Source organism: Phoca vitulina, unplaced genomic scaffold (genome assembly GCF_004348235.1).
Source record: "Phoca vitulina isolate PV1807 unplaced genomic scaffold, GSC_HSeal_1.0 scaffold48, whole genome shotgun sequence".
In the NCBI taxonomy this organism is placed as follows: Eukaryota; Metazoa; Chordata; class Mammalia; order Carnivora; family Phocidae; genus Phoca; species Phoca vitulina.
Window position 1 is genome coordinate 10810156 of NW_022589751.1, and position 12972 is coordinate 10823127.

The following is a 12972-nucleotide window of genomic DNA, read 5'->3' on the forward strand; positions in this document are numbered from 1 at the left end:
GTCTCTGAAACACTCACTGCCACCTGGCTAATTGCATACTTAGTTTCCCCGTCTCCCCTGGGGTAGACCGTGAGCTCTGTGGGCTCAGGGGCATAGTCCCTTTGCTCAGCACCTGGATGTACTGCAATCAATACGCATTCTGTTGACTGAACAAATGAACGCCATGTTGCAGACAGGGGACGTGTCCAGAGACAGAAACGAGATCTGTGAGGAGAAGTTCTGGAAAACACAAGGAAACCAAAAAAGCCTCTCCAACAATTACAGCTGAAGTTTCCCCAAGCCAGAGATATTCCAGATGGCGGGATTGCCATGGGTGGAGCATACTGTGGAGGTGAATCCGAACAGTGGTAGGGGTTTGGGCTGGGAGGCTTCCAGGGTTCTTTCTCACACCAAGATGGGGAAAGCTGGAGGAAGTTCCAGCCTGGTTTCCTTCAGGTTAGTAAACTCTTCCTCACCCAGGAAGTATCCTAAGTTTCTCCTCTTCCTTCCCCCTCATCCTGTCCATTACCAAGTCTCACTGGCCCAGTCTCTCCAGAAGTTGTATGCTTCTCTCCATCTCCACTGCCCCTCATCCCAAGCTGCCATCTTGTGAACCACTGCAGCCACTGCCTTGCCCGTCTCCCTGAGACCACAGCTGCTTCCGCCACATTCCACGCCACCCAACATGTGGACTGACCTTTCCTGAAGTTACAAACCCCACCCCTCCACTTCCTCTGCCCATGGCACTCCAGGATAAAATGCAGTCCTTCCTTCACAGCCTACAAGGCCCTATCTCAGTTGGCCCCCCAGCCCCTCTCATATACCATCTGCTGCCCCTCTGCCCATCCCTCATCTGCTTTCTTCCACCTTGGGCCCGACCATCTTTACTTCCCTCTGCTCAGGTGACCACAAGGCTGCTAACTTCTTAACATCTGCATGTCAGCTCAAATGTCACCTCCTCAGGAAAGCTGTCCTGGTTGGGCAGTCCAGGCTGGACCTCTGGTCCCTCACTATCATATTGCCTTGTTTTCTTTCTTTGGGGGTAACACTTCCTCTACCTGAAGTCCTCTTACTAAGAGCAGAAGCCTTGCCTCCCTCCCTCACCATGGTATCCCCAAGGGCTTCTCCCAGTGCGGGACACAGGGCAGGGCCTCAGAAGCATTTACTGAATGAATGAATCAATAACCCACCCCAAATAAGGGACCTAAGAGTTGCTTCAAGTATAACTAACTGAATATGAGTAATTTTTTGTCTGATTCCAGGACTTTCTCATAAATTGGACCTTTGTCATCCTTGGTGGTTTTAATTATGTGGTGTCAGAATAGAAAGAGGGATGTTAAATCACCATTAGATTTGTTTACACCATGCAGTTCTCCTCTTATAAAAACAGAACCCTTCTTCTGATTCCCCCATGAGAGTTCTCAGCATGCACAGCCACGCTGGGTGGAAATTGCTAGGAAGGGACAAGGTGTATACGAGGGACCAGAGGTAAGAGAGATTCAAAAGGTGTGGCGCCCGGCCCCACCACCGTCCTGCAGAGTCAGCAGTCAGATCAAGGTCCCTCAGGGTCCCATCAGTTTCCAAGGTTGTTCTGATAGACCTGAAAGTTTGAGAGCCCTGCCCTAGGTTTCCGGGAATAAAGCAGGAGCACAGTGATCTGGCTGAGACCCAGAAGATGATTAGTGAGGGAGGGAAGGGGTTGCCACTTGAATGGGGTCAAGGCTGGCTCAGGGAGAGCTGGACGAGGCAGCTGCTTGCTGACGTGGGAGACAAGACCCCATCAGGGCAGAACTCTGCCCTCTCAGCCTGGAGTCCACTACTTAATGTGGGGCCACTTTTAAAGCAAACCTGTGATCTAGTGGACAGAACCAGGAGGTGATCCAGTCTGATGCTCTCGTTGACAGCTGTGGAAACTAAGACCCAGAAGACAGACCCCATGGAGGCCCCATGTGGGTGGGGGAAACCATCCTCTGGCTCAAGGATGGGAAGAGGGGCAGTGGCACCAAAGGAAAGACTCACACTTTGGGTGAGAGCTTGGTCTCACTGGGGACAGGCCCCTAGTGGCCAGACCTGACAGGCAGTAGCCAGCTACAGGGCCCCGGGGAGGCCTTTCTGGAGCTTGAGTTTCTCAACTGCTGCATGGGAGTAATAATGCTGACAGTTGTGCGGCACTGACCATGGCCCAGACAAACCTATTAACCACAATAGCCTTATGAGGTGGGTACTATTACCATCCTCATCTTGCAGATGAGGAAGATGAGGCGCCATGAGGCAGCTAATAAAACCATCAAGCAGGGATTCAAAACCAGCCTGTTAGGTCCCAGAGCTGTAAGCTCAGCCCCGTCCTCTGCGCAGGCCGGGCTGCAAGGGGAGCTCCTGTCTGTGACCTGGTCCACGGCAAACCGCAACGTGCTGGGACGCGCGAGGCTGAGCAGGACTGCTCTGGGATGCCTGTGCTAGCACACGGGAGCCCAAGAACGGGGAGGAGGAGGCAGGGGGACCTGGTTCAAGTTCTCTGTCACTTCCTAGTGTGTGAGCCTAACTTCACAGAACCTTGGTTCCCTCGTCATCGAACGGGCCGCTAACATTCTTGTCTCACAGGTGAAGACCAATATCTAGAGTGTTAGAACTTGTAGCCCAAGTTGTAGCACTGGTAAAATAACTGCTCTTTACCGTTGTTTGGAGATAGAACATTCCCAGAGTTCAGCTGTCTTCCTATAGATGCTGTCCAGCTTGTCAGTGTCTTGTTAGAGAAGGTGCTCCATACCCCACAGGGGGTTAGTTCTGTGTGTCACGAAGCAGGACTGTTTTCTCCCTTGATTTGAGCACCATGCTCCTATTAATGCAACCCAAGGTCAGAGATCAAAGCATATACTCAATTCAGTGGGGGGTTTCCTAGTTAAAGGAGCCCTATGACAGAAACCATTTTCAAAGGAGTAACTTTTTTTTTTAAGATTTTATTTATTTATTTGAGAGAGAGAGAGACAGTGAGTGAGAGAGAGAGCACACATGAGCAGGAGCAGAGGGAGAGGGAGAAGCAGACTCTCCTGCTGAGCAGGGAGCCCGACGTCGGGCTCGAACCCAGGACCCTGGGATCATGACCTGAGCCGAAGGCAGACACTTAACTGACTGAGCCACCCAGGCGCCCCTCAAATGAGTAACTTATTTTTATAAAATGAATAGTCATGTGAAATTTTCTGTTCTGTGATCCTGAGTTTTGTAAGTTAGATTTTTCAAAAGGAGGGTCTACCCACAGCCCCCACCCCTAGCCACGTCTGCCACCATGTATAATTGGTGCATTTGCAAGCTGTCTTCAGCTATAGTCTGGCATGGACTGAAGACTGGAGACCCTTGCCCAGGCCTTGGCTAGACTTCATCAAGTCCTGCCTATGGGTGGCTCACTCGTGCTCTCTCTCAGTCTCTCTCTCTTTCTCTCTCAGGAGGCAACAGTGATTGGATGTCTTATTAACTTCAAACTTTCAATTTAGAGCAAAGTTGGTGCTAAAATGCTCACAGTTTCTCATACGGATGACACACAGGACCCTTTTCTCTGAGTGGAGGTGACAGAGGCACCAAGCGGGGAGAAACTGAGTGGGCTCCAGGAATGTGGTCACCAAGCTTCCGAAAGAGGCAGTGGGGGTGACAGGAATCTGAAAGGACAGGGGCAGAGTTGGGCCAGCCTGTGGACTGAGGTTAAGCTGACTAGAAGTTAACAAGGGGCACTGAGCGTTCTCGGGACTCCCTAAAGCAGCCCAGGAGTCAGAGGAGGTGAAAGTCCCTGGGCGCCAAATTTCTGCTCAAGCTGCCTACAGTGGTAGTAGGATCTAAAGTTTAATGAGGGCAGAAATCAGGCTTTTGTCAGAGGCCCAAGGCTTCAAGGCAGGTCCCTAGCGAGGGCCAGGCGAGACGCCAGGAAGTGATGGGGCCGGGCAGAGCTGGAACCCCAGTCACATGCAAGGCACCAGCCAGGGCTGCATGTAGGAACATGGGCCTCATGTTGACAAGGCTTGTCTTCCAAAGACGCCCAATTTTTATGTGAAATTTTCCATTTTTAAGACACTGGGTAGGCCAGACAAAACCCAACTGTGGGAATGCACTGAGGAGAGCATGTGGGGTAGACAAACCCTTGGATGGAAGAGAGAACCCAGGTGCAGGGAACCATGTGGGCGCAAAATAGGGAGACTTCACCCCAGGTTAGGAAGCTGGAACTGCCCCCTCCCCCACCTTTGGGCCATGGGGGAGCTCTACCTTCAGCTCCAGGTCGGTGTAAATCTGTGGCCTCAGCAGGCTGAGGAGGTAGGACGCTCGGGAGAACTTAAACCCTGAAACGGAATCTGGTGAAGAGGGTCACCGGCGGTCACCGACAGTCATGCCCCGCCACCCCATCACCTCTCAGGGCTTACGTGGGATGATCTCCTCTGGGACAGCTGCACCCCCACCACAGGGCGTCTCTCGAGGACTGCTGTGTTCACCCCCAGTCTCTGCAGGCACGCTGCCTGGGGGGCACACAGGGCCCTCCTTTCATCCCGGGGGCCGACCTGCCAGCTCAGGGGCCTCGCTACAGGGCCGCCCCCTGGCTCATGCTGTTCCTGCCTCTGGAATGCCATTCCCTTGCTTCCTCCGTAAATTCCCACTTGCCCAGATGTCTCGTAAGATGCAACATGACTGCTCCTGCCCCTCCACGTCCCAGGGGCGACCTTCCCTCCTGCATGGCCTGGTGGCTGTGTCAAGTCCTACTGCACCGTGCCCAGCCCTGCCTGGGGTGCCCAGCTCCTCCGGGGGGACGAGCCTCATGCCTCCCCACAAGCACCGAGAGGCAGGGGCGCCTGGGGTGCTCTGTCAGTGAAGCGGCTGCCTTTGGCTCAGGTCACGGTCCTGGGGTCCTGGGATCGAGTCCTGCGTCGGGCTCCCTGCTCAGCGGGAAGCCCACTTCTCCCTCTGTGGGCCGCTCCCCCTGCTTGTGCTCATTCTCTCTTTCTGTCAAATAAATAAAATCTTTGACAAGTAAATAAAGTTCACTTGCCAGACACTGTTTAATCCAGCCCACAACCCTAGAGGTGGCCACTATGACTCTCCCCATTTCACAGATGAGGAAACGGAGGCCCAAGGTTAATGGCTTGCCTCAGGCTCACGGAGCTCCTGAGTAGAGGTGTTGGGAATTGAACCTAGATGGTCTGGACCGAGATCTATACTCCTGACCCATCCCAGCGAGGAAGAAAACAGCAGCCCTGGCACTGGGGCGCGGCCTGGCCCTCAGAGGTACGCTGTGCTGTTCTCGCATTAGGCACGAGCAGCCTCACAGAATGGTCTGAGACCACTGCAAATGGGATAGAGCAAGACCACTTCACAGTTTTGCCTGAGTACAAACATGGGCTCTGAGTCACCCACAAAATACCCTCCACCTCCTCTCGCAGCCAAAATAAGTGGCCACTACTTCCTTACCAGTCACCCTCTCCTGTTCCTGGCCCCCCTCCCCAATAGATAAGATTTATCAAGATGCCCAGTTACAGGGGGTGTTCCTGCTTTCTGACGGTATCCAATCTAGAGCAAACCCTACTTCCTTAGACTGTCCCCCCAGTCATCCAACCAGAGCTCAAATCCTAGAACAGGTTCTTCCAACCCCCTCCTTCCTGAGCCACCTCACGTCCCCCTGCTCCCCGGTCCCCCACAGCCGGTCACCCCCTGACTCCGCAAACTGCAGGTCTGTGCCCGGGGGGGCCTGGGTCTTGGGCCGAAGGTGCGGACACCAGCCTCCCCTGGGCTGAGTCCCCGTCTGCGAGGCTTTGTGTGGCAGGTCCTCGAAGCACATCATCTGTTCGCTCCGCAGCAGCTCTGTGAGTGGGTGTTTTTATTCTCATCTTACCATGGCTCAGAGAGCCTCAATGACTTGCCTTGACCTTCACAGATAGAAAGTGGCAGAGCTGGAGGACAAACCCATGTTTATAATTACATAAAATCAATGTTTTAAATTACTGATCAGTTGAGTTATATAATGCTCCCTATAAAATGTTCAAGTAAAACTACTATGTCAGGGAAAGTGTTTAGATTTAACACTAGTCTCATAGCCCTCCCTCCCTGAAGTGCTGAGTCGTCCTGTATGGATATCCTAAAGCTGCCACTGCTTCAGGGAGATGTTCCAAGTTTGTCTTGTGAACACCCTCTAGCACACATGGTGGCCTCGGAGGGGTACCGGGACCAGAGTTTGAGAAGCACAGCCTCAGGGTACCCCTGGCCTGGCTCAACTTTGGACAGAGGAGCCAGTGGTGGTGGGGGCAGGGCCCTGCCTCCCCTGCTGGACTGGCTTCCTCGCTGTCGCCGGGGTACACTTGGGGCTGTGTAGCTGCTGGGTACTTCAGCCTAGACCCAGCTGGGGAGCACGGGGCCACCCGTAATCTGTAGTCGGAGGGCCCCACCTGGCCCCAGCTTCCCAGGCTCTAACACGTCCCTCTGGCTATGCCACTTATGTATTTTCTCATCTCGTCACCATCTTGCTTCTGAATGTCCCCTGACTCTCCCAAAGTTGTGGGGGAAATGCACGTTAGGGGAAGGAGAGGAAGGGGAGCCCCTGATAGCCTCCTTAACTACTGCGGACACCCATTTGTCAGCCGTGGGTCAGTGCCAGGGAGAGACCAGCCGGCCCCCACTCTCTCCTGGCCAGCACCCTGCGGCTTCTTGAATTCCAGCTGACAGCCACGTGTGCAGGGGCTGGGGCAGCGGGGGAGGCACTCACAGCCACCAGCCCGTTGTGTCCTGCAATGAGACAAGGGGGAGGAGGAAAGCAGCAGTGGTCAGCGGGCAGACAGACACACTCCCTGGGGAATATGGTCACCCATCCCTGTCCCCATGCTTGTGAAGATCCCGGGGAGGTAGCCGAAAGTACCACCTGTACCTGGATGTTGTAATAGCGTCTAGCTTGATGCCATAAATCACCTGGTCTGTGGGGAGTCAGAAAACCCTGGTTCTTGCCCTAGCTTGAGAAAAGTCCTGTCACCCTGGCCTGGCCAGTGGCTCCAGGCTGGAGTGAGGGACGAGGAGAAACCCACAGTCATCAGACCAAAGCTATCTCATGAAGCCTTGCGTTGCTGGGCTTCTGTCCCTTGGGGAGGAGCAGGTGACTGGTGGAGAGCACGTCAGTTTCCTGGGCAGGAACAGAAGGGAAGCGTGGCTGCTACGCTGGCGCTGGACCCCCTCGCTGGCTTGGAATCACCATCCAGGTGCATGCTGGGCATGCGGACGGCTGCCGTGACACGCGGCTTCTTCTGCTCAAGTGTGGTCCACTCTAGTGCCCCAGAGGCTTTAGTCCCATGGCTTTGTCTTTGTCAATCACCAATATTCCCCAAATAAGAACAGTTCAAAATGAATTAAACACGTACAGCTTCAACATGTGCTAAAGGAGTGCCGGCTGATTGGGTGAATTTATCTATCATATATATATATATGTGTGTGTGTGTGTGTATATATATAATGTGTATATATATATATATATATATGTATGTATATATTTCTTTTCAAAAATCTTAAGAGGGCTGCCCCTGGGTTGGGAGCCCTAAACCTGACTTGGGATTCCAGGTTCCCCAGCAGGCCCACTGCTGGCAAGTGCGTCTCCTGCTCCGAGAAGCTTCAGGATCATCTAAGAACCTGTATGAACGATGATTCACAACCCCTCCCCAGAGTCGGCTCGGCAGGGTGGAGGCAGGGACTCGGGATGGATTTCTCACAAGGCCCCGGGGTGGTTCTGCTGCAGGTGGTCAAGCACGGCCAGGGGCCGGGAGTGTCTCCTCTTGCCTCACTCTCAGGATAGTGTAGCTGCTTATGGAGAAGCCCTTGTTGGGCGGAGAGCAGGCCTGGGTTGTTTTCAGGTAGTGGGGACAGGTCTTGTCTGGAACACTTGGCACGCGTTTCTCCTTGGTGACAGAAGGTCACTCTGAGTCTTCAAAGATGTCAGCAGAAGACTATGTTCTCGGAGCACCAACCTGAACCCAGTGTTCGTGCAAATAAAATGTTCAGCCATTAATTTGACAAACATCCATAAATAGGAGGCAGTGATGACCCACATGACGGATTTCTTCATGGCTGAGCTGACTTTGTTTTACATTTTCCATACAGAGACACCCAGAATTTTAGAGGTCACTGAGCCAACTTCTCTTCCATTAAAGGAATCTCTGAAATAGTGTTTTTCAACCTTCTTTGACCACGAGCCACATGAAGTACGTCTTACCCTGTGACCTGGCCTGCACCCCACATACAAATGTATCCACAGAAACAAAAGTTTCATGAACTCATATTAACTCACCATGTGATAAGCATGTGATGATCTATTTGATTATATTTCATTTAAAAAGACGGGTTAATATACTATTTTTATGTACTTTTGAAAAGTTTCTTAAGGTTTAAAAGCTTTGCTGGATGGGATTCACGAGCGAGTTGCAGCCCACAGTTTGGAAAGGCCTCCTCTCAAATATATACATCAAATTAAAGGCCGACTGTCCTGGGCTCAACCTGGCTCCTGCTATTTACAGGACGTGGCCCTCAGAGAGTCATTCTGACCGGCCATGAGCTTCAGGCTTCTTGCAGTGTTGGAGCGAGAATAACCAATAATATATGTAAAGCACCTGACCCTCAGCAGACTCACGATAAATGGTAGCTATTTGTCTCTTAAATAGTGCTGATCATAAATCTTGGAAAACTAATAAAGGCTTCCAGGCAACTGGGTCCAGTTCAATCATCACATGAGCCCACAAATGCACAAACAGACCTCAAATGACAAAGGTCAAGATTCCAACAGCCCAGGACCCTCGGCGCTCCACCACTCCAACCCTAGTCCTGCCTGAGCCCTCCTGGGGCTGCTGGTGACCTCTCCTTTCCCCCTGAGGGGGTCTGAAGCTGCAGACTCTGATCATCTCCAGCCTGACTCCAGGGATCCTCAGCTAGCCAGGCATGTGGGGCTCTCGAGAGAAGCCGCACTCTGAACACGGGTTCTCAAGTGTGGCTTGCAGCCGCCTGCACCAGACCCGCTCCAAATTCTGGTTGGAGGCGCGGACTTCCCCTCAATCCTAATCACCAGGGATAGGGCCCAGGAACTGCATTTTAACAAGCTCCTTGGGTCATTTTTAGGCATATTTAGTCAAGGCACTAATTAGGGTTCGTCTTCAAAGCGGCCCCCAGATACTCGTGTGACCTCAGGGAGCAGAGCTAACCCTTCTCTCAGAAGATGCCACTCTGTCCCTCACTTGATTCCCAAATGCCCTTAATTAAACCGGGCTGCCCTGAATGCTCAGCAATTGAAGAAACAACATCAAGGAAAAACTCACACCTGAGACTCACACACGTGTGGGCAAGTCACCCACGCCTCTGGTGACCTGGAGTCAACCCTCTGTGCCAGGAGACAGCAGGGATGTGCTGTCACCAAGGCCAGAAAAGCGGGGGTGGGCGTGGGGCATGACACCTTCCCAATCAGTGAAGCCTGGAGCTGGCTTCCCCCGGCCAGGATGTTTGTGACGCTCGTCAAACACCGCCATTATTAAAATTTAGATTATTATAAACTTACCGTGAAATAAATTATATTAAAAACAAAGGCAATAAATACTCAAAACTTGTCACTTCCTCATTGTTTTTCCACAGTTTACCATGACCTATGCTCCTGCAGTTCTTCACCTCTGAGCAGCCGTCAGCGGCTGAGCCTCTCTCCCAAGTGCACGCACAGGCCCCTCGTGGTGGCAACTTGAAAAAGGCCGTGGTGGGAGTACTTGAACCACGGAAGCCAGCCAACAGCACCCCTCAGGGCTTGGCCGTATTACTCTGTGGACGGTTCCGTGTGAGAAAGTGATGGAGAATACACGAGCGATGCAGATGAAACCCGACCGTGCACTGTGTCTGCCGCTGTTCCGCGGCAAATGGCACAAAACCTCGAGAGGATCTTCTCCCAGTGCGGGAGAAATGGCACCTGACGGAGCAAAGTCTCTCCCGTCACTGGAGGAGTGAAGTTCAGGTGTGACTGTTGCTTCCGTCGGTTCTACTCTCTAAAGTCAGTGCAAATGGCAAACCACGTTCCCTTCCGAGCCGGCCTGATCGGTCGGGAGTAAGCACAGGTTTGCTGCTAAGTTTAGCAAAAATCACAGAAATTTGGTGAGAGCCAACTGGCTACCTGGAATTTAGAGTATCGTGTATCTTCCTTGTAAACGTGTGTGCTATACTTCCTCTATTTCAGCATTTATCATAAGCTTCCGTATATATGTCCGCACACATTTTCCCTGGAGGGGCGACTACAACATTTCCTGGCCACGACTGCTCTCGGAGCATACAAGAATGAAGAGCTGGCAGGACAGGATGCAGCTTTAAAACGGTGATGAGCATCTTCTTTCGATCCTGCCATTGTCTGTCTGTCTAAACCCAGTGGGAGAGAATACCAGAAGTTGAAATTTGGGGCCCCCTGGGAGTATGAATGGAAGGCTCTGAGCAAAGACAACCTGGTCCGGACCCTGTGGCCTCCCCAGGGAATACGCGGCGGAATCGGACACCCTGCAGCCTGGGCGTCAGCAAAGTGCAGTAGGACCGACCCTCTGTGCCCCAGACAGGCAAGACAACGGGGGCTGTCACCCTCCGCAGACATGCACTAGGATCTCTGCAACTCATTTCTATTTTTTCCTAACTCCCAGTTTCCTTGGGGGAATGGGTAGTCCTAGTGGTGAGGTGGTGGTGACCAGAACTCAGGGCACTCGGGGTGGCTGGATTTCATGGGTCTTTTATGGCAAGCTCTTTCTTTCCAACCCCTGCGTACCATCTGCTTTCCAAGAGTGGTGGCAACTAGCTAATTTTGCAGGAGATACATGGAAACTCCTGAGCTCACCTATTCCTCCCTGGTCATTCTAGAAGGGTAGACCTGAGCCTAGAGAGGGCAAGAATCTGCCCCAGACCACGAGCAAGTTGATGGCAGCCCCACAACCTCGGTGCCTGCTCACAGACCAAGCGGACTTTCCACCACCGCCCCTGCTCTGGCCCAAACCCCGGCCAGCCTGTGCCCAGAGCAGAGGGAGGTGGGGGGCTTGGGGATGCCCCCCCTCAGCCCCGGGGGCTCTGAGCAGGGCTGCCCTCCCCGGCCCTCAGCTCTGGCACAGCCCGTTTACCTGCTCCTATCACCACGGCACCGTACTCAGGCTTTAGGCATCCCCTGGCTTCCCAGTGAGCTCGTCTCCAAGCCGGGCAGGGAGAGGCACCCAAGGCCCTGCCGAAACCTGGGCCACTTGCAGCCATTTCTGCCCAGCAGTAGGCCAGGAATTTGCCTACAATCAGCTTTTGTGCAGCCCAGGTGGGGGGAGGGTCAGGGAGCAAACAGGAAGAGAGGAGAAGCTGCAGTCCAGCTGCCGTACTTGGCTTTGGGCCATGAGGACATGCAGCTCACGAGTCCACACAGGGCAGTCTCAGGAGGCCGCCCGTTCACCGTGCAGAAGTCGGGTCCCCTCCAGGCCACAGAGGAGAGCTACTGTGCTGGTCACTCTAGGGCTCCCACGTGTGAGGTGCTGTGCTCACGGAGGCCCCAAAACTCCCATTTCATGGACGAGGGGCACTGAGGCTTGGAGAAGGGGCGGCGGAGGTCATGCAGCCAGTGAGCAGGTTGGTGGGGCCCCCTCCCCAGCACTGTCCTGCTCCTCATTAAGGAGTTTACTGTCCAGGGTGTGCTGGGGAGCGAATCCTGGAGGAGATACTGGTCAGACTCTGCCCTAGCTCCCCATCTTTCCGCCTGCAGGATGGTGAGTGGCTCTACACCCCACAGGGTCGCCTTGACCAGGACCTCAGCAAAACTATGGGGGCGGGGGGGGACATCTGTCGCTGCAGTCTCTGGAGAGCTGCGTGCTCCCTCCCAGACCCTGAAACACCTTGCACTCAGAAGAGGCTGCCGCGGGAGCCTGCAAGGGCTGGGGAGTTTGGGGTTCGCCTTCTTCTTTTGACAGCCTGGACATCCCTCTTGTCTTTGGCACCTTTCCAATTTCCCCAGAATCCTCAAGGATTAAAGATCACATCCGCAAATATCTTCAGCTAACACACTTTCTTGCTATGCTTTGGACTGCCTGGAATTAGGAACTCCTTTGTTCTCTGCCCATTAGCTAGCAGGCCATTCCTCTTGTTAGAGGAAAAAAGCACCCAAGAGTTGAGTTTCTGTACTGCCATGACATCTGTCCATATTCTAGAAACCCGCTATTAGAAATGCACCTTAAAATTGGGAGAGTATGCAGGGAAGGTGCGTCTGAGCAGGAGAGCCTTCCGCGATCCTTCTACTCATGAAGGAGACACCCCTCCGCACGTCAGGTTTACACTGTGTGTGAAACTATGCTGGAGTCTGATGCACGATGCTCGCCCCAGTGTTACAATATTGAAAAATTCGGGGGATTGGTTCAACTAGACATGTCGACATCATGCAGCACTAAAAATTAAGGGACAACAGTAGGTGACAGAAGCGGGTACCCTAAGCAACAGTGGGCATCTAGACTTACTTTCCCCCGCTTTGTGCTCTCCTGTGTTTTCCACAACTGATGTTAAATTTCCATTCGTAAAGTCAAGATATTAAGGAGGCATGTGGTCCCAGGCACCTCAGGTGACTGTCCCTCACTGCCACGTCTGAGGACATTAGTGTGAGGTGTGGTTCTGCCCCCCCTTCACCCCCACCAGCTGTTTCCTTAACAGAAAAGAGTCTTTGCGTGAATTTTGGCTCAAGCCTGAAGACATGGAAGGGCCGGCTGCTGTCAGCCGGTCAGAAACGCTGCCTGGGTGCCTCCTGCTGCACGGCGCTTCTCTCCTCCCCACGGCAGACGCTCCCCAGTCCCAGGGCTCGGGTGCCCTGACCTGCGGTGGGAGCTTCTAGGTGACAGGAGAGGGGCCGTCCCCCTGAGGCAGCGGTTCTCAACCCAGGGCACACAGGGATCGGCTGGGGAGTTTTTATAAACCTCTGCCTGGGATTCGGAGGACCAAGGGACACGGATCTCTGAGGTGGGGCTGAGG

The 12972-nt window shown here is 53.4% G+C and overlaps 1 protein-coding gene across 1 annotated transcript in view; it reads right to left on the minus strand.

The window, feature by feature from the left end:
- PYROXD2 (pyridine nucleotide-disulphide oxidoreductase domain 2) overlaps positions 1–12528 on the minus strand; it is a 28543-nt gene extending 16015 nt beyond the window's left edge. Inside the window, 5 exon segments of the mRNA XM_032432435.1 lie at positions 4228–4301; positions 4383–4418; positions 4421–4475; positions 6710–6729; positions 11103–12528. Of these exon segments, the coding sequence (XP_032288326.1) occupies positions 4228–4301; positions 4383–4418; positions 4421–4475; positions 6710–6729; positions 11103–11229 (312 nt within the window). The 5' untranslated portion in view covers positions 11230–12528.
- Positions 12529–12972: the final 444 nt, after the last annotated feature.